At 37.0% G+C, this 21865-nt stretch overlaps 1 protein-coding gene across 2 annotated transcripts in view; it reads right to left on the bottom strand.

Annotated features, from left to right (window-relative positions):
• Positions 1-11993: 11993 nt before the first annotated feature.
• kcnh5b (potassium voltage-gated channel, subfamily H (eag-related), member 5b) overlaps positions 11994-21865 on the bottom strand; it is a 59705-nt gene continuing 49833 nt past the window's right edge. For both annotated transcript variants that reach the window (XM_083540399.1, XM_083540400.1), the window contains exon 11: positions 11994-13545. In XM_083540399.1, the coding sequence (XP_083396525.1) occupies positions 12508-13545 (1038 nt within the window). In that variant the 3' untranslated portion in view covers positions 11994-12507. The remainder of the gene's footprint in view (positions 13546-21865) is intronic.

Raw genomic sequence — 21865 nt, 5'->3', positions numbered from 1 at the left:
CGTCTTTGTTTACCACATGATTCCATACTTCTTTTTTGTTGTTGTTTTTTCTCTAATTCTAGTAAAAATTATTCTAATAATAATAAAAACAACAGATAGATAGATAGATTTAAAGAAAATCCTGTGATTACTTGTGCAGTTAGGTGGGACTATAATAATAATAATAATAATAATAATAATAATAATAATAATAATAATAATAATAATAATAATAATTATTATTATTATTATTATTATAATTAACGTAATTAAAGTAATTAAAGTAATTAAAGTAATTAAAGTAATTGAATACAAGGTTCAGCACTAACGTTTGGGGTTTAAATAATGAATATAATGACAAATCAAACCAATAATACAATGAAAGCTTGATTAATTCAACAGATTTGGTTTGGTTGAAAGAATCAAATCAGTAAAGTGAATCTTTCGTCACTTCCGCTTTAAGGGGGATTCGTGTCATTGAGAATGAAACTCGAACCGCTCTAAATATAACCTCAAACTAGTTACACATGCTTGCCTGGGAAGGGGGTTTTTCAGTGTGGTCTAATATAAAAAATAAAAATACAATAAAATAAAATAAAAATATAATAATAATAATAATAATAATAATAATAATAATATTAATAATAATAATAATAATAAAAGTGAAGTAGTAAAATCTTGTGAAATAGTAATTGTAAAGAAGTCAAGTCAAGTCAAGTCAAGTTTATTTGTATAGCGCTTTTCACAACAGACATTGTCTCAAAGCAGCTTTACAGAAAACAACAGTGAAGGTGAATGGTGTGCGTTTGTCTCTGATGAGCAAGCCGTGGCGACAGTGGCAAGGAAAAACTCCCTTAGATGATATGAGGAAGAAACCTTGAGAGGAACCCATCCTCATATGGGTGACATCAAAAGTTTGGTCATAAATCTTTCAACAATACAGAACAATTTGTGATCATCATAGATCCAGCATCAGCTTCTCCATGCCAGGGCCTTTAAACACTCGGCATCTACTTCTCCATGATCATCCATAGGTCCATAATCTTCACGAGGTGGGACGTGACTGGAGCTGGCCAAACCTCAGGATGCCTCGGGATGGGGAGAGAAAGAGAAGCAGTGGAGAGAAATTAGCGTAGCTGCTGTTCATGATATTAACAGCACAAGTTGATAATGTGCATGTGATCATATAAATCATATAAAGAACCATGACATGTATGAAAATACTGTAATAAAAATATTTAAATTTTATTTCTTTTTCATTCTTCTATAATGAAAAAATATATGTTACAAATATATAGAGAAATACATCAAATGTTTAAGCTTTTGTGTTTGCTTGTTCTTATCCATTACCGTGGCTTTATATTTTAAAGTTTCATGCAGTTATGTGAAGAAAGTGATGTACATCAGAAGTTTTCAAGTGAATTGATGTGTCTGAACAAGTCCTGGTTCGAGATTCATGTTTTTTATCCAGTGCACTGCTAATTCACTCTGACTTTAATAAAGACTCTGGGCAATTCTAAGACTGACACGGATATTCATTTGACTGGATATGATTCAGCCCATCTGAGTCCTGAGGTGGGAAAATAAACCTGGTACCAATATCTCTGGCTCTAAGTGTGTCTTACTTTGTGTGGATGGATGACTAACTAACAAGTTCACTAGCCAGTAATACTCAGTATGCCTAAGGTGAGGATTAATCCACAATCCCACACTCACACATACATCTCACTCTTTGGAAAAGGCCTTACACCATGATGTAATATCATTAATTAGTCTGAGTCTAATCAAGGATGTGGTGTAATGTTTTATCTTGCAGTGTTTTATTTCTCTTATACAACAGCATTTTGATATTTTTAACACATCTTTACAGTTATGCCTTTATAGTTATGTGGAATATTAATAAACAGGACAGTTTATTTTCTTCTTCCATTGCAACCAGCCTTTTCCCTTAGCAGTGTCTCCTTCTCGGTAAAAATAAATAAATAATGAAACCTGTCCTTCCAAACCTTATTTCATATTACTGAATTAAAAATGGGACATTGAAATAAAATTCTTTCAATATATTATATTATCACTGGAACTTTATATTGATTATCGCAATGGTGTTTTTTGTTGGAAAATATTTTTGGAAAGAATAAAAAAAAAACCACAAATATATATATATATATATATATATATATATATATATATATATATATATATATATATATATATATATATATATATATATATGTATAAAAGTATAAAATGTTTGTGTAGCATGTTTTATGCAGTGAAATTACCCGAGTTAAGAGTCTGGGGTAAGTCTCCAGCATTTTATCAAGGCCCAGAAGCCTGGCTGTGGAAGACTGCAAATCACAACCAATGCCTGCTGGGGGCGCTGTAAGACGTGGGAGATAAGAAATGCACATATGCTTACATGTACACACACACACACACACACACACACACACACACACACATACACACACACACACACACACTGAGTTATTAGATACAGTACAGGATAGTTAATGGATAATGAATTTGTCCTCCTGCCCCAACATTTAAGCATCTTATTATCCCAAACGCACCATTAGTTTGCCACAGTTTGGCAGAAAACCATTAAGGATGTCTACAATCAGACCCTCATCACCTCATTACCTGTTAAACTATTAGAAACATTTATATGATTTAATTAACAAAATGATTGTGATACATAAATCAGGTCTTTCAATCAATCTCTGAACATTTATACCTACATATACAGTAACAGATACTGTGCATGTAAAACAATACTGTATGCAAAGATATCCTAAAAAACTATTTAAAAAAAATACACATCATAATATGCCTCAGATTCTTTATAGAGTTTAGAAACATTGTATAGTGTTTTATGAGGAAGTACATCTTGGAGAGTCGTCCACAAGTAATTATTTTGTCTGCACATAAAACTAGACAGACCTCATTATGAATATTGTCTGAAAATGTGTGTAATATATTGCTTTCTATTTGGTCATAGAAGCCTTTTTTCACTGTAACATTTCATTTTTTGGTTGGAATTTATATTGACTCAGTAATGCAGGTCATAAAATAGAGATAAATATTAGGATAAATGGATTGTCTGTACAGTTTTGTATATCATTGCTGATTTGACTAAAGCTCCATTTAAATTCTTTAATGCCACAAAAAAGCTCTGTCTTCATCTTTTTAGTGTTTCTGAGTTATCAACTGTGATTGTGATTTTACCAGACAGCAGTTAAAGGCTTTTTTTTTTTTGACCCAAATAATCATTCAACAGAAAAAGGTTTGAGCTTGCAGTAGAGCTATTTTGGTTTACATACATTTCCTAAAATAAGAAGTAAATTTAATAAAACATGAACATTTGATAAAAGCTTTATTTCTGGTATTATTCAGACCTACTAAAACGTAATATTCTCACATCTCACACAGTATAGTTATTAGATTTAAATGACTGTATTACATGAAGAGATTACTTGATGCCACTCATCCATACCATGATTAGTTTCGCAACGTGACTGGAATAGAAGAGAGAACACAGTGTGCATAATGGCAGTACTGGATGTTTATAAGACAAAAAGCCATTGTAAAATACAGTCTGGTGCACATGTTTGTGTTCTCATGCTTTACATGAACTGAAGAGTCTCCCATTTCTCGAATATGAAAAACAAACACTTTAGCCCTATTCAGGCCGGATTAGTTTCACTATAGAATGTTATGCGATGTAATCATTATTATCATCATCATCATCATCATCATCATCATCATCATCATCATCGGGGTATCACTAGAAATAGTTTCATCCAAATGCATGTCTGTAGTTTTAAGTTATAATTTGAAAAGATTGCATCATCTTTTACTTTCTATAAAACAAACTGTAGAATTATATCGATAGAACTCATTTTCATTTACATTCTGTGTTGAGGTTTTAACCTTTACTTATGTTGCTTAACCAAAATCAAGTGCTGTGGACAAATATTACATTTAAATGGCAACATACTTTATAATTAATATTGAAAAAAATATATGAGCAAATAATTGCTACAAAAAAAACCCCCAAGTATTTACAATATGGACAAAAGTCTTATGTGGTTCTCCTCCAAATTGTTCCCACAAAGTCTTTGGATGCTGTAGTATGAAATTTTCCCTTCACTTGAACTAGGAGACCCAAACCTGTTTCAGCATGATAATGTCCCTATGTAGAAAGCAAACTTCTTGAAAATATGATTTGCATTGGTTATTAACCCTATTGAACACATCTGGGGTGAATTGGAACACTGACTGTATTGGCTTCCTCACCTGTTCAAAAAGATTCAGTTTTCTCACATCAGGCAGTAATGAGTAAAATCTGAGAAGAAAGAAATTAATAATGCACATTATACAGAAGCTGGTATTTAATAGCATTTCTTTAATAATACACAAGAGATGATGATTTTACACAGTGACAAAGAAACAGCCAGCGCTTCATCACTTCATGCTTTAGGTGAATAATCTAACTGATCCAATCCTGTTTTTTGCATGCATGCTTGTGCAAACACACACACACACACACACACACACACACACACACACACACACACACACACACACACACAAACATAAGAAAATTGTTAAAAAAAATATTAAAGAAGAGGAAGGAAAAGAATCAACTGAAATATATATGGTCCTTTTAAATCACTAGTTTTCATTGACAAAGTCTCACTCACTCACTCACTCACTCACTCACTCACTCACTCACTCACTCACTCACTCACTCACTCATCCACCCACTTACTTCTCCACACACACACTCACTCATCCACACACTCTTCCACACACACTCACTCATCCATGCACTCATTCATCCACCTTCTCACTCGCACGCTAACTACTCCACACACACTCAATCATCTACCCACTCTGTCACTCACTTATCTAATCACACACTTACTCATCCACCCACTCATTCACACACTCACTCCTCCGCATACACACTCACTCATCCATGCACTCACTAATCCACTCACTCACTATTCCACACTCACACTTACTCAATCACCTAGTCATCCGCTCACTCATTTATTGTAAATTGAGTTCTGAGATCCGAAATCAGCTATTGAGTTCTGCTCCGTTTTGCTTGAAAGCGTTCCAAATGCCGTTTCTCCATTTCTTGCATTGCTAAACCTTAACTCTGGCCGCAACTCAGCCCTGCAGTCAGGCATGGAGTAATTGACAAAATTACCCCCTGCCTATTGGATCAGTTCCATGCAATTAAGCATTAAATGAAAAACTCATCAAGTTCAGAATGATACGTGGAGAAAAAGATGGATTAGAAAAAAAAAGATCTGATTATTGCAGAAAGACCAGCTGGGCGATAATGATTCACAAAGAGAGAAAGAGAAAGAGAAAGAGAAAGAGAGAGAGAGAGAGAGAGAGAGAGAGAGAGAGAGAGAGAGAGAGAGAGAGAGAGAGAGAGAGAGAGAGAGAGAGAGAGCAGCTAAATGTCCTAGATCTCTTCCACTCTGAACAATTTATCAATGACTCTGCACTTATATTAATATTAAAGTAACACTGCCGCTGGCTTACAGAAAAAATCCTCAAATAAAATATATACTTATAAAGCAACTAACAATGATCCAACTTTGTTGATTAATTTCTGAATTCTTCATTCAGCACTGTAGCCAGACGTCTCCAGCAGTTTCCAAACTAATTTATATCTTGTGTCTGTTATGAGCCAGGAGGGACGATGTCTGCTGCAGGAGAAAGGAGATGCTGCTGAATTAAACAGCTAATTAGACAGAGTCGAGCTTCAGCAGATGATTAACTTTATGTATCTGCTTGTTTTTCATACAAGTAATAAACATCAGTGGAAAAACAATAAGACAAAAAAAAATCATAGTGTTACACAAAAAATACTTTAGTGGAAGATAAAAGGCAATAATTGTTTTCATTGTTTTTGTTACTAAAGCAGTAAAAAATTACTCCATCCATTTATATAGAAAAACAAAGTAAAATGTGGTACATAACAGATTAACATTCTTGAGGTTTCTCAGCAGATCATCACCTCAGAGCATCACACTGCCACTGCTGGCTCACTTTCTTTCCATAGTGTACCCTGGTGTCATCTTTTTCCTAGAAAAAGAGTTGTGCATGCATTCAGCCTCCACAAAATGTAAAAAAAAAAGAACGGGGAATGTTCTTCCACTGCACCATGAATCAGTTCTGATTCTTACATGTTGATTGTAGGAGCTTTGGGTGGTATATAGGATCAGAATGGACTCTCTGAGCGCTCTGCAGCTGCTCAGCTCCAAACGCAGCAAGCCGTGATGCACTGTGTGTTTTCACTTTTTAACCGATTTGTGCTACAAGAGCTCTTCTATGGGATTGGACCAGACGGCTAGCCTTCGCTCCACAAATGCATCAACTGGTTATCTCTTCCTTGGAGCACTTTTTGGTAGATACTGACCACTGCATACCATGAACACCCCACAAGACCTGCTGTTTTGGAGATGCTCTGACCCAGTCATCTAGACATCACTATATATATATATATATATATATATATATATATATATATATATATATATATATATATATATATATATATATACAGTGAGGAAAATAAGTATTTGAACACCCTGCTATTTTGCAAGTTCTCCCACTTAGAAATCATGGAGGGGTCTGAAATTGTCATCGTAGGTGCATGTCCACTGTGAGAGACATAATCTAAAAAAAAAAATCCAGAAATCACAATATATGATTTTTTAACTATTTATTTGTCTGATACAGCTGCAAATAAGTATTTGAACACCTGTCTATCAGCTAGAATTCTGACCCTCAAAGACCTGTTAGTCTGCCTTTAAAATGTCCACCTCCACTACATTTATTATTCTAAATTAGATGCACCTGTTTGAGGTCGTTAGCTGCATAAAGACACGTGTCCACCCCATACAATCAGTAAGAATCCAACTACTAACATGGCCAAGACCAAAGAGCTGTCCAAAGACACTAGAGACAAAATTGTACACCTCCACAAGGCTGGAAAGGGCTAGGGGGAAATTGCAAAGCAGCTTGGTGAAAAAAAGGTCCACTGTTGGAGCAATCATTAGAAAATGGAAGAAGCTAAACATGACTGTCAATCTCCCTCGGACTGGGCCTCCATGCAAGATCTCACCTCGTGGGGTCTCAATGATCCTAAGGAAGGTGAGAAATCAGCCCATAACTACACGGGAGGAGCTGGTCAATGACCTGAAAAGAGCTGGGACCACCGTTTCCAAGGTTACTGTTGGTAATACACTAAGACGTCATGGTTTGAAATCATGCATGGCACGGAAGGTTCCCCTGCTTAAACCAGCACATGTCCAGGCACGTCTTAAGTTTGCCAATGACCATTTGGATGATCCAGAAGAGTCATGGGAGAAAGTCATGTGGTCAGATGAGACCAAAATAGAACTTTTGGGTCATAATTCCACTAAACGTGTTTGGGGGAAGAAGAATGATGAAGAACACCATCCCTACTGTGAAGCATGGGGGTGGTAGCATCATGCTTTGGGGGTGTTTTTCTGCACATGGGACAGGGTGACTGCACTGTATTAAGGAGAGGATGACCGGGGCCATGTATTGCGAGATTTTGGGGAACAACCTCCTTCCCTCAGTTAGAGCATTGAAGATGGGTCAAGGCTGGGTCTTCCAACATGACAATGACCCGAAGCACACAGCCAGGATAACCAAGGAGTGGCTCTGTAAGAAGCATATCAAGATTCTGGCATGGCCTAGCCAGTCTCCAGACCTAAACTTAATAAAGAATCTTTGGAGGGAGCTCAAACTCCGTGTTTCTCAGCGACAGGACAGAAACCTGACTGATCTAGAGAAGATCTGTGTGGAGGAGTGGGCCAAAATCCCTCCTGCAGTGTGTGCAAACCTGGTGAAAAACTACAGGAAACGTTTGACCTCTGTAATTGCAAACAAAGACTCCTGTACCAAATATTAACATTGACTTTCTCAGGTGTTCAAATACTTATTTGCAGCTGTATCATACAAATAAATAGTTAAAAAATCATATATTGTGATTTCTGGATATTTTTTTTTAGATTATGTCTCTCACAGTGGACATGCACCTATGATGACAATTTCAGACCCCTCCATGATTTCTAAGTGGGAGAACTTGCAAAATAGCAGGGTGTTCAAATACTTATTTTCCTCACTGTATATATATATATGACGGTGAAGTGAATAACACTGATTATCTCTTCATCATTGAACCTGTTAGTGGATGGTATTAAGCAGCAAGTAAACATTTTCCTCAAAGTTGATGTGTTAGAAGCAGGAAAAATGGGCAAGCGTAAAGATTTGAGCCAAAAGATATATATTATTTAGATTTATATTATTTATATAGTAATTTAAAGAATTGGTAAAAAGTAAAGTTTTAAATTACGTACATCGACACGGAACTGATGTTTTGATATGTTTTTAGACGGATGGTTTTAATTTCCGGATGTGTGCATCATGAGGGATTTTGGTGCTTGATTTAGGACCTTTTTTATATTCGTGTTAAGAAAGGGCATCGTGAATATATGTGTTTTGCGTTTTAGGGTTTTTTTTCCTCTCTTTTTTATTTATTTATTCATATTTTTAACAAAAATGGTCAAACAGAAATGCATTAATCGCACGTTAATAAAATTAGTGCCATCAAAATGATTTTGCATTAAGGTGTTACAGATAAAGTTGTTTTCGTGAAAAATTAGCTGACAGTGATTCTTTCTGTCTGGCTGAGACTGTCTGAGAGAGGACAAGCATCCAGCTGACAGGTTCACTAAAAGAGACTGACATTTACAGAAAAGTGAGAGCATCGAAATATAAATGTAAAGAGACAGATAGCAGAGAGATTGAGGATTCACTGGGCTGCTGTCAGATATGGGAAAAGAAAGTGTAAAGGACTGAAGAGGGAGGAGAGATCAGGAGGAAAAGAAGAGATGGAGGTGAGCATGCAATAAGGACAGAAAGAGAAGGATGACAGTCCTTGTGTCAAATAGAGTGGGAGGAGGGAGAAATAGCAACAAAAAAAGAAGAAGAAAAAAACAGAGAAAGTGCAGGAGAAAAGATTATGCAGGGGGCAGAGAGAGAGAGAGAGAGAGAGAGAGAGAGAGAGAGAGAGAGAGAGAGAGAGAGAGAGAGAGAGAGAGAGAGAGAGAGAGAGAGAGAGAGAGAACATGATGAAAAGAGACTGAGAGAAAGAGTGTAATAGGGGGATGTACAAATTGCAAAGGATATAAGAATACATTTGATTGCTGAACCAGACACAGAGGGACATGAAGTGAGAGAGAAGATATGAGAGATAGGAGAAGAGGAGAAGAAAAAGAGATGTAATAAGGGGGAGAAGATAAAGTGAAGAAGGATGGACAAAAAAAGGACAGGCAAAGGAGTGGAAAAAAATTGGGAGATGAGGAGGAGAAAAAAGAAAGAAGAAATCGGATAACAAGAGGAACGACAGACAAAAAGAGCAAAAAGCTTGAAAAAGCTGCGCAATGTGAGGAAATACGCTGATGGGGTTAAAATGATGCCCAATGAGAAGAAAATATATTGATCGTGTCACCAAATAGATAATGTAACAAACCTGGTTTGAAAATGTAAGAAGTAGAAATTACAGATATTGAACAAATTTAATAAGTGAAAGTAAAAAAACAAAAAACAAATAGTGAAGTAAAGTACTGACACCAGAAAAATCTACCTAAGTACAGTAACAAAGTATTTGTACTTCATTACTTCCCACCTCTGGCCCGTATCTCCTAACTACTCAGTTTTATATAACATGAGTTAGAGGATAAAGGCATCTGCTAAAAATACACTGTAATCATTTGCAACACACACACACAAACACACACACTATATATATATATATATATATATATATATATATATATATATATATATATATAGATATATATATATATATATATATATATAGATATATAGATAGATAGATAAATAGATAGAGAGAGACAGACAGACAGACAGACAGACAGACAGACAGACAGACAGACAGACAGACAGACAGACAGACAGACAGACAGATAGATAGATAGATAGATAGATAGATAGATAGATAGATAGATAGATAGATAGATAGATAGCATGAATTTACTAAAAATAAATCAACTTTAGAAGGATTATTTTCCTATAAAAATAACAGTATGCAAAACCTTTTTCTTTGCTCTTCATCTAATTCTGTCTCCTTCACTGATCCCAAGCGTCCTTGTGTCTCTACTTATTCAGTCTTGGATATAGAATATTTCTGTTCCTACATTGACATTATTTGGCAGGTGACCCTTATCCAGGAAGACTTACAGTTATCTCACTTCTACAACTGAGCAGTTGAAGGTTAGGGGGCTTGTTCAAAGTGCTTGGCTCAGCAGTGCTGGTGCTGGGATTTGCAGTTGTGCAGAATACTCACAACAACTGCAAAACTGGGATGAGAAGTCCATCCTGAATGAGTTTAGAGAAATGGATCAACCCCTGACCAGGCTTCACTGTGGGTTAGCAATGAATAGATTACAATCCATTCATGTATTAGAATAAAACAATTAATGGCTGCTGATGTGGAAGTTAACGTGAGCAATATTGCATTGAAAGAACTCTTTTCGCTCAGTTCTTGTACAAGTGGAGAAAGACTTTTCACTCTTTCCTGAAGTAGGACTGTTTCAGAAGGCATCCGATTGCTTGTATGTTAAAATTGGTAGCTTGATGTAACATGAGCTCACTCCTTCATGCTCTCACACTTCAGGTTCTCATCTCTGAATTGAATCAGACCCGGTGCTGAATCTTTCCAAGCCAGATCACTTGTAATAATTACACCTTCTGTTGGTCCAATGGGAAAAATCTAACTTGTGCAATTGTGGCAGAAAGTTTCCTCATTGACAGCTAAGAGGTATCCCTACGTCACAGTATTACATAAATAGTAGAGATTTCCGGTCTACAGAAACCAAACACTGATTTGTATACACTCAAGTGTATAACTTGTGGTCTAATTTTGTTCTCTTTCTACTGTTATCAGTCTCTAACTAAACATACAGAAGATGCATTGTTGAGGACGCCACCCATTAACTGGTACATTTTATTGAGCATTTAAATTCTATTCGAACTAAATCCTGGTGTGTTCTTTGAATCTGTGAGCTTCTTTATTCAGGTGAGATCAAAGCAATAGCACTTGGTCTCAATCTGAGGAAACTCAGTTAAACATCGGTACTCTAAATCGACTTGACTGCAGGAAGTGAAGCCTTGTGTTTTTGCTTGTAGTATTGCACATCATTTTGTAAATGCAAACTGCTAAAACACTGCACTGCAAAACATTTAGCTGTTGGAATAAACCAATATCTGTATCACTTTATGCAACAAAAACTACTGTAGTTTTAAATATATTTGTCATATTTTATATTATATTCGTTATTTATATATTTATTTCATATTTTTCTTGGTGCCAAGCCAACTCTCTGCTCTTCATGATTTTTGCCTCATTATGATTTCTTCATTGTCTGAGATCATATTTTTGAAAATCAAATGTATCAGCAAAGAGAGCACAGCAAACGACCGAATCCTGGCAATGCTACAAACCACTTTGGCAGTTCATGACCTTAAAATGAGCAGTTACCTCTTTAGGAGGGAGGGGCATAATTTCTTACCCTGTCAATCCCATTAGTTTCTAACCAATCAGCAGAAGTCTGGAAGCTCATGTACATGTAATTAGGCAGGTAGCAGCTTTCTCAGGCCTGTGACACAGAAAAGTTGTGCATGGTGGGTGTCACTTGTCTCGGGAATGTCACAGCACGTATCAGCATTCATGTGAGCAATTTTGGGAGCAATTCAGAATTTGTTGACTGATTTCTTCTAAACTAGACTTATTAGGTTGAGTTATTCTTACCTTTGTTTTATGTTGTGTGCTCATCTTGAATTCATGTTATTTACATGCACTAAATGGATCTACCTCTGCCTTCACTTTCACATCTTCATCCTAAAAACAAACAAAAATTCCTTAGCCACTCTTTTATAGATATCGAATAAAGCATTTGTTCGTTTTTTTTTTTCAGGCATCTCATGCCACTTTTAATCCAAACTCTCCATATTCTGAATAAATATCATTCAGATAATCAGAGTGTATAAGCAAACGCCACCTGCATGCAGTCATCTGCATAATGTACAAGCGTGTAATGTAGAACATCGTACAAATATTATCATATTTGATACGCTTTATATCTTTGGCAAAACAGAACCCAGCTGAACATGCAAAGTTTAAAAAGAAAATCATAAAATAGCTTCTGAGCAGTTTCTCAGTCTTCATCTTGAATAGTACATGTTGTGCAAAGTTGGCTAACAAAGTTCCCAAGTTCCCAGCAATAAAGATAGAAGTACGCAATGGTTCTTCTGTGCAACCTACCACTACCACTGGTCAAGCTCTCACATTCAAAACTGCTAAGAACCTCCAAACAATCCTGGTCATATTCCCTTACAGACCTGAGCTTTAAGAATTTTGTTTTTAGGATTTATTTTTGCTTTTGCTCAGATCAGCACTTCATTCTTGTCTGAATCAGGACTACCCGGTGTCGAAATGGAGAACAGTTCTTCTGTCCTGGATCTGGGTCTTTGTAACTGAGGCGTACAAGCCTGACCCGGTGAATCGTTCTGTTCCAAGAGCAATCGGAGTATCTGGCCTACTTGTTCCTCTAAAACGGCCATCTTTGAACCCAAAGCTTGGATCTCTCCCCGAAGCTCCAGCCTTGCCTCCTGAAGTGTGGTCTGAAATGACAGTTCGTGGTTTGAGAACATATCCCTTGCAAGTCCTTCTCCTCCACCACAGATGATGTCTCCTGGAACGGGACTCTGCACTTCCTCTACGTTATCTAACCTCTGATCGCTTTGGGTTAACCCGCTATCCCATGAGTCTGTTTTACGGAGGGAGTTCTTTCTGGACGTGGTGACGTCCACAACACCTTCGATCTGCACTTTGACCTCGGGAGAGAGCCGTTCTATAGAAGCCGCTTTTGTCACATTGTTCAGCCCATCTTTCCTGCTCTCCTGTGGTAGAAAGTCTGGAGCTGCCATGTTGTTTTTTAACCGCGTCCACCCACGACCCGGTTTTGCTTGTGAGGTGTTGCTCATCTTCAGACGGGTCATGCTCGGGGTTTGATCTCCAGCCGCTTTTAGTTCCATGACATCGCAGTTGTTTTGTTTGAGCGGGTCACCAGATTTTGAGAAGGAGTTCTGAATCGGTGTGATCTGCGAAATGGTGACCACACTGCTACAGGAACCCATGCTAGATCTCCCATTCTGCACCGCATGCAGTGTGCTCTGGGGGATGGACGCATGTGTGTGCTGTAGCTGAGTGTGTGAGCGTAGCTGCATGTGAAGCTGCTGCCGGTTCTTTTCCACGTCAATTTGGACCGAGGCCTCCTGGATGCGAAGCTCCTTCTGCTGTTTGAATTTCTGCAACAGTTTTCGGACAGGGTGGTCTACCGGGATGGTCAGCGGAACCTCGTTCTTTGAGCGCTGACGTTCTTCTTCCTCCTTTTTCACATCAATGATCTTACGGAAGACAATCTAAAACAAAACAAAACAAAAAAACATTTATGCACAAGACTTTAATCATAACCTTAAAAGTTCTTTGGAATGGTAAGGGTTCATAGTATCCTAAGGCAGATCTACTTAGAACTCACAGGGCTATAGACACAAACTCAAACTCTCATAGTATTTTGCTAGAGGTAGAAAACTACACCAAACTGTTTTCCTGACGACTAGCATTTAAATAATTTGTCGAAGCCAAGTTATTTATATAGCACATTAAAGTTCGCTGAAGAATGTAATGTCCAACTGACCTGAAGCATGCAGGGGTGTGTGTGGATTATCGTTTGTCCAATTAGTTGTAATAAATATAAAATAGATCTTATCAGACTGAACAGCCTGAAGGACTGTATTGAGTTTGGTGAATGTATCTTGTGAGGTTTAGGAGCTATAACAGTCAGAATCTTTTAATGCAATTCAATGGGAATTTCGACAATTTTCATCTTTCAAAGAACAGCAGTAACATCAATAATAATAATGTTTGGTACAAAGATTAAATAAGAACTCAATCCAATTCAATTTATTTTTATTGGTTGAGCACTTTTAACAATAGACATTATCACAAAACAGCTTTACAGAGATAAAGCTGTTATAAAAGGATGGTATCCGTTTGTTCCTTACAATTTTAAATTGATCCCTAATGAATAAGCCAGTGGTAACTGTGGCAAGAAACAACTCCCTGAGATGGCATTAGAAAGAAACCTTGCGAGAAACCAGACTAATAAGAGAACCCATGTCTATTCATTACTGTTCTACCATTGTTCTATCATTATCACTGTGGTCCTGAGCTTATTAACACCTATGAACCTGTCAGGAGTTTTAATTGACCTGTTCTGGTGTTTGGTATACACTTTGGTGGAAAATGAAAGGTTCTTAGCCTCCTAAAATGATTCTAATCATGTTCCCCCCAGAGGAACAACCAAAGAACCCTAAAGGAGTGTAGATATTTTTCCCAAACAAATATACACATTGTATGAGCAAACTATTTGTTATGGACAGACAGCTTTATGGGCATCCCTCATGAAATCTAGATGACAAGAGAAAAAAAGTGACCTCCATTTCCCACTGTATTTAAAAGTTTAGGTGGGAAGAAAAACGTTTTCCCACAAGCCTCCAAGTCTCCAGGTTGATTTGAAGTAGGCGAAGAAGGCAGCTTATGACATCCGGCACAGATTTAACAGAAATGTCAAGACTGGTGTGAAAAGATTCGCTAAACAATCTGGCAGAGTTGGAACAGATGTCAGGGAGAATGTGCTGAGTGATGCGAACAAGAAATCCCAATATTACACTTATCAGAGACTCGAAAATCTGGCCTGAGCATACAAAACAGGTCAAAGCATAATTATACCTAATATATTATATCAGAAATAAAGCACTTGACGACATTCTGTTAATGGAAAACTATCAATGAAATCATTGTGTGATTAAACACTACACTATATTTCCAAAAGTATTGGGTCACCTAATCTTTCCTGGGATATGTGGTACTTTTTCAAACTGTTACCACAAAGCTGGAGGCACTCAATTATATAATACGTCTTTGGATGCGCTCTAATAACATTTTCCATTCATTTAAACTTGGAAACCAAAACCTGTTCCAGCTTGGCACAAAGTGAGCTCCTTGAAGATCTGGTTGACATGCTTTGGAGAGGAAGATCTTGAGTAGCCTGCAATAGAGCTCTGATCCTATGCCTTACTCTCACCAGTGGTTGACAGAGTTCAGTTGTCTCGGTGTTAGAGTGTATATTTTTTTTGTGTTTTTGGTGTGTCAAAGCCCAGTTTTAACCATTCTTTTTATCTGCATCACAGGACACTGAAACAGAGCTCACAGGCACTCGTCTACATACCTGCTGCCACATACATATACACACTATAAAGTTTATGCAGTACAGTAGTATAAGTTATTTACCGTAATTTATTCAATTCTTAACAAATTACAGTATACTACCCTATAATGATCACCATTCTGTAAGACTCCTGTATAGCCTGAGTCACATCTCAACAATAGTTTAAAGTAATGATGGTGTGTGTGTGTGTGAGTGTGTGTGTGTGTGTGTATATATATCCAGCTGTAATATGTTCATCAAAATTATTTAAACTGCTCTCTCCATATCTCTCTCTCTCTCTCTCTCTCTCTCTCTCTCTCTCTCTCTCTCTCTCTCTCTCTCTCTTCTCTCTCATGTTCTGGCATTAATGAAGCAGTAAGCGATTGCTGTTAATAAACATTTCCCTGTGGGTTTTTGAAAGCACCAAGCATCAAGCACCGTTTTGTATGAGACAGAAATACACAGCGCTGTCACCGCATCTAAAAAATAACTAATATATTTAAACAACCCACTCCCATCTTCAGCGCACAGGCAGGTCGAGTCAAATCAAATTTTCTCCCAATTGTTCTATGGTTGAGACACGTTGTCTAAAAAGCATTGTGTGTGAAATCTTGACACTTCTGTAAATTTAGAAGACTGAACTGTGTTTAAAAAAAAGGCCATTAAATTTTAAACATGTCTTTAGATCAGTGTGTAAGAAACTATAATCATGATTTATGACCGTTTCAGACACCAAAATTCTGAAAGACACAAATTCTATTTTTTTTCTTTTTAATTCAGTGCTGCTGTCTACTCTTTCTACTGCAGGAGTCTCCGACCAATTGTTCACCATGGATCGCTTTGTGTGAGGGTGTGGTTTATATATATATATATATATATACCCAAATTCATTTCAACGGCACAAATTTTTTAATGGAGCATGCATTTCTGTTTGACCATTTTTATTAAAAATAAAAGTAAATAAATATATGAGGTGGAATTAAAACTTTCAATGCCACACACATTTTTTAATGATGTACTTTCTTTACTTGACGCGGCAAGTTTCAAATCAAGCACGAAAATTCGCCATGACGCACACATCCGGCAATTAAAACCATCCGTGTGGAAACATAGCAAAAGTTCTGTTTGGTGTCCTGATGATTTATGTAATTTAAAACACCATAATTACTTTTAAACATTAAAAAGTCAGTGTGCTCAACATGCTTCCGCAGTCAGCGTCCTCAACATGCTCAACATTCACTAATAAACATACATTTGCATAAAGCATCCACATTTGTCTATGCCCATGTTGATTAGAGTATTAAAAACTTGAAAAGTATCAATTTAAGGTACATTTAGAACAGATAAAAATGTGCGATTAAGTTGCGATTAATCACAAGTTAACTCATGACAATCATGCGTTTAATCGCAAATAAATATTTGAATCGATTGACAGCCCTAATATCCTCATCTTCTTTCGACTTCATCCCGTTAGGGGTCGCCACAGGGGATCATCCTTCTCCATACCCCCCTGTCCTCTACCTTTTTCAAACCAACTACCTGCATGTCTTCCCTCACCACAACCATAAACCTCCTCCTTGGCCTTCCTATTTCCTCCTTCCTGGTGGCTCCATCCTCAGCATTCTCCTACCGATACACTCCATGACAAAACCATCACAATCGTGCCTCTCTCACCTTGTCTCCAAAACGTCCTACATACAATTTATCCTGTTTACCCTTTTTTCACAAATCACTCCTGCCACTCTTCTCCACCCACTCCACCCTGCCTGCACTCTTTTCTTTACTTCCCTGACACACAATCCATAACTTTGCACTGTTGATCTCAGGTACCTGAACTCCTCCACCTTCACCACCTCTTCTCCCTGCAACCCCACCACTCCACTGCCCTCCCTCTCATTCACACACATGTACTCTGTCTTACTCCTACTGACTTTTATTTCCCTTGACGAAGTCAAACCTCCACCTTGAACCAGTCTGTCGTTCTTACTGCACACTGCACACTGTCCTCATACATGTCCTGCACCACCCTCACATACTTCTCCGACACACCTGACTCTTTTTTGAGAGACATATGAATGTTTCTTTTGTTTATAAGCAGAACACTAGATTCACTTTAACCAACTTTATTTTTAGTGAAAAATCCTATAAGTCTCCAAACTTCCCTCCTACAAAACAACCCCAAACCATTAAGCTTCCACCTCCATGTTTGACTGCGTGTTGTGAAAGAGTTTGTGTTTGAAAACTTGGTGCTTCCGCCCTTTGCACAGCACAGTATATACGCTTTTGATTATGAAATCTACCTCAAACTTTAACATTTTATACATTTCTACTTTCTTTTTTTGTTCTTTTATTACCCTCTCCATTCCTCTCATGCTAGCAGCTCTCCTAAGGTTTGCTGATAGGAAAAAAGACTCAGGCAAGTTGTTTCACAGTAAATTATTTATGGTGTCCTTTAGCTTCTTTACAGTGCCTCAGATAGTCTCCAGGTTTAAATTCAAATAGCAGCGAGCACATGCTGGAGAAATTTTAAACAATATGCACTAAATTAAATCAAATTGTGTATCGTTTTTCTAAAAACATAAGCTTCTTTGAACAAAATATTCTGTTGCCACTACATTTATATCTGAATCACTTTCTGCCTCATTTACTTAATCCTCAAACTTGAACTCATTATCTGTAAATTCTTTCGAACAAGAAGTTATATACATAAATTATAGTCTGCTGTGAGTCCTGTATTACATTTTTGAAATTTAAAATATATACAGACACTAGTGAACCATGATTTGCTAAATCAGTGATTATGATGTGCAGCTATGTTATTTATATAAAAGCTAAATGAGAGAGAGAGAGCGAGAGAGAGAGCGAGAGAGAGCGAGAGGAAGAAAGAGAAAAAGAAAAAAGCAAGGGAAAAAGAAAAAGACACACAGAGAGTGTCAGAAAGACTAAGACAGAGAATGTGTGAAAGAGAGCGTGACAGAAGAGACACAGAGAGAGAAAGAGAAAGATAGTTGGGTTAACTTAACTTGTTTATTTAAATTTACATTTTTTTTTAGATAAACACAAATAAATATGTATATATATATATTGAGGGTAAACTGTATTCAAACTGACATTTTTCGGTACAGGGTTTTCAGTTCACACAATCCTTTTTACATGCGGAACATAGTTAAAATCTCAGGAATGTATTAAGTGGCGGACCGCAAATTTGTTTAATTTCTGCCTCGCACTTAGCGCATTTATCATTATTATTATTAAAAAACCTGAAAAATATACACAACAATGCCAGGGGTATCAAAATTAAACTAGAGTTAGTGCAGTGTCACTGTGGCTACACACTTCCTACTGGATATAAGATATGTTTTGCGCATGCATGATAACTCTAGCGTTATGTATTCTTCAGCGTTTTATGTCCAGCTTCAACAATTTCTCTTAAAAGGTGAAGATTTTGACAATTCTACATATCATGGGAGTGAATGAATGAAGGATGGAAGGAATGAAGACATTTGTTTATGTATGCTGAAATAAGTAGAACAGTTAAGATCGTATTTTTCGAAAATTAAATATTCAATGTAAAACACACACACAAACTAATGTTTCCATTTATTTAATTTGAATGAATCAATTTAATTTGTTCCAATTCAGTTGATTACTTAATTAAATTGTATTTGTATAAAATATTATAAAATATTTTTTTTTTTTTTATTATTTATCCAAGCAGGCATTTTATAAAAAAAAAATTCTAAAAATATAAACTGTTCAAATGTTAATCACAAATGTTAATAATTATAAACTGCATTCTTAAAAAATGACAATTTTATTTTCTTTAAACATTTCTCCCCTCCAAACCATACCAAAATTTAAATGAACCGTGACTTAAAAACCGAGTTTCATACCGAACCTTGAATTTTGTGCACCCTTAAACATATATATATATATATTTACACATACACATATACTGAAGCCTATGAGGCCACTAAATGGCAAAAAAACACGCTTGGATTCCACTCTGCCACTCTGGCTGTTTGTTTCTAAAATTCTCTGTATTAGTGGCACATGTATGGAAGAAATAGACCACAGAGGCATTTGTGCGACGTCCCACGCACTGCCTGCATTTATCTTTCAGCACCAGCAGCCAGACAGCAGGACACATTGAGAATATTCTTTGTCTCTCCCTCTCAAACACTCACATCATCTCTCTCTCTCTCTCTCTCTCTCTCTCTCTCTCTCTCTCTCTCTCTCTCTCTCTCTCTCTCTCACACACACACACACACACACACACACACACACACACACACACACACACACACACACACACACACACACACACACACACACACACAGATTTAAATCTGCCTCTCTCTAGTAAGCCGTAATGAATTAACTGAGATCTTTCCATCACCAGTGGGAGACGCTGAATTTTATATTCTCCTATAATCTAATAATGTGCAGTAATGAATACTCATTATACACTTTGACACACCCGAAGGCTTTCCTTTTGTGATTCATTGCTTATTTATACCCAGAAACAAATCTCACTGACATGCTATACTCTACTTATACTTTTCCACCAACGGCCGTGGTGACAAATTTAACTCCTTCCAGTTTTTTTCCCGTTGCATCATTTGTCTTTCCCCACTACCTTCAAAGAAGTCATGTTTCACTATGAGAAATGAATCATAAAGTGTTTTTGGTCACAGAAGATGCCACGTTTCCCCTCACGCCCCTCCTCACATATGGTGTACGATCTTAAAATATAAAAAAAACATTTGATTTCAGAAATGGTGGACAAATTATAATCAGTTCACACACACTGATCAATTAGAGAAGAATTTGCGTAAGTGGGTTTTCCAGTATTTCTTAAGGGTTCTCAAACTGACGAGGGCATCTTCATTTCTGAGGAAGCACAATTACGCACAAAGTTATTAAGGAACAAATAGAGTACTTCTAGTTTCTAAAAAAAAACAGTCCAAAAATAATCCGAAAGCTTGAAAACACAGAGTCTATTTTGGGTTTTAAAGCACACACGTGTTTCTTTTGTTTCAGAACAGGGAAAAAGATGTTAGTAGACTGCCTCACCCCCACAGTCAAACATGAAGGTGGAAGCTTAATGGTTCGGGGTTATTTTGGAGCACGGAAGGTTGGAGACTTATTCCAGGTGAAAGAAAAACTGAACCAACATGGCTACCGTTCCAACACCAGGGGCGCTGTGTCATTGCTGACCCTGCACTCAGACCCCAACTTCTGAGCAACCTGGGATATGCGAAAAATTTCACTTTGCTGTAATGTATATGTGACAAAGTCTATTCTATTCTATTCTATTCTATTCTATTCTATTCTATTCTATTCTATCATGCAATTCCGTCTAAACTGCGACTTATTGGAACCGTCTTAACCGTACAACAAGACAATGAACCGAAGCATCCGCATAAGCTCTTGGAGTGTTTTTAGAGAGCAAACAGTCATCTGGAGTGTTATCTCTCATGACATTACCAGCCAAGTCACCGTAGCAAAGGCAAAGTGTTTTAGCTGAATGTTTGAAGAAACAAACTGTCCGGATGCCAAGAGCGTGTAAAGGTCTAAATGCTAAAAAAAGATTTTTCAATCAAAATAAAGTGCAACATCTGTACAATTATGTAATTGTTCGGTCAAAGTAAATCTTCATACAGTTGCATTGAAAAGTGTGTTGCATAGAAACAAGAGAAACGTGCAACAGGTTTCTAAAAAAAACCCCATAAAAGACTGGGTGTTTCTACACTTTTGACAGACACCGTCTAGATATAACATCATTCAAAATTATTATACACTGTAATATAGATATTAGTGTCTGTTTCTGTAACTTTTTTTTTTTTTTTTGCTCATGTTTATCTAAAGTTATTGACACTCCACCTTTCCTCAGAGCCGTCCATCCCAATGCACAGACGGAGTGAATTATTGGGTCAGTGGAAATAAGGATCAGACAAATGAAACGGCATACGGAGAAGCCTGATCAACACGTCTCATGAACCATTTTCAATGCCAACTGGGTTAATATCATGCATCATTCCGTGAGTCAAGAGATGTCAAGCGTCATCTACGACAACGATAAAATCGATGATACTGTTTAGCGCACACTGAAATGAGACTGTACACTGGGAGGCATGTATGAACAAAAATCTTACTGTCTGTAAATCAAAGATGCACGATGCATTCATTATTAATTATAATTAATAGTATTATCAAGGAAATGTTTGGCATTTCTGTCAAGCGCTAAACACAGTACAGTAGTGCAGCCTTGCTGACTGTCAGAGGGTAATTAGGGGGCGTGCAGGTGCGCACACACACACACACACACACACACACACACACACACACACACACACACACAGATGCTCACTCTCCTCATTAGTTAATAATGGAAGATTCTACCTTGCAGTTATTCTAACACAGCTGGAGAAATTTCTCTACATAAATAAATTACCTGATATTACTACTGC

The sequence above is a fragment of the Silurus aristotelis genome, assembly GCF_946808225.1.
Source record: "Silurus aristotelis genome assembly, chromosome: 4".
Lineage (NCBI taxonomy): Eukaryota > Metazoa > Chordata > Actinopteri > Siluriformes > Siluridae > Silurus > Silurus aristotelis.
The sequence above is the reverse complement of the archived record's forward strand: the minus strand, read 5'-3'. Positions and strand labels throughout refer to the sequence as shown.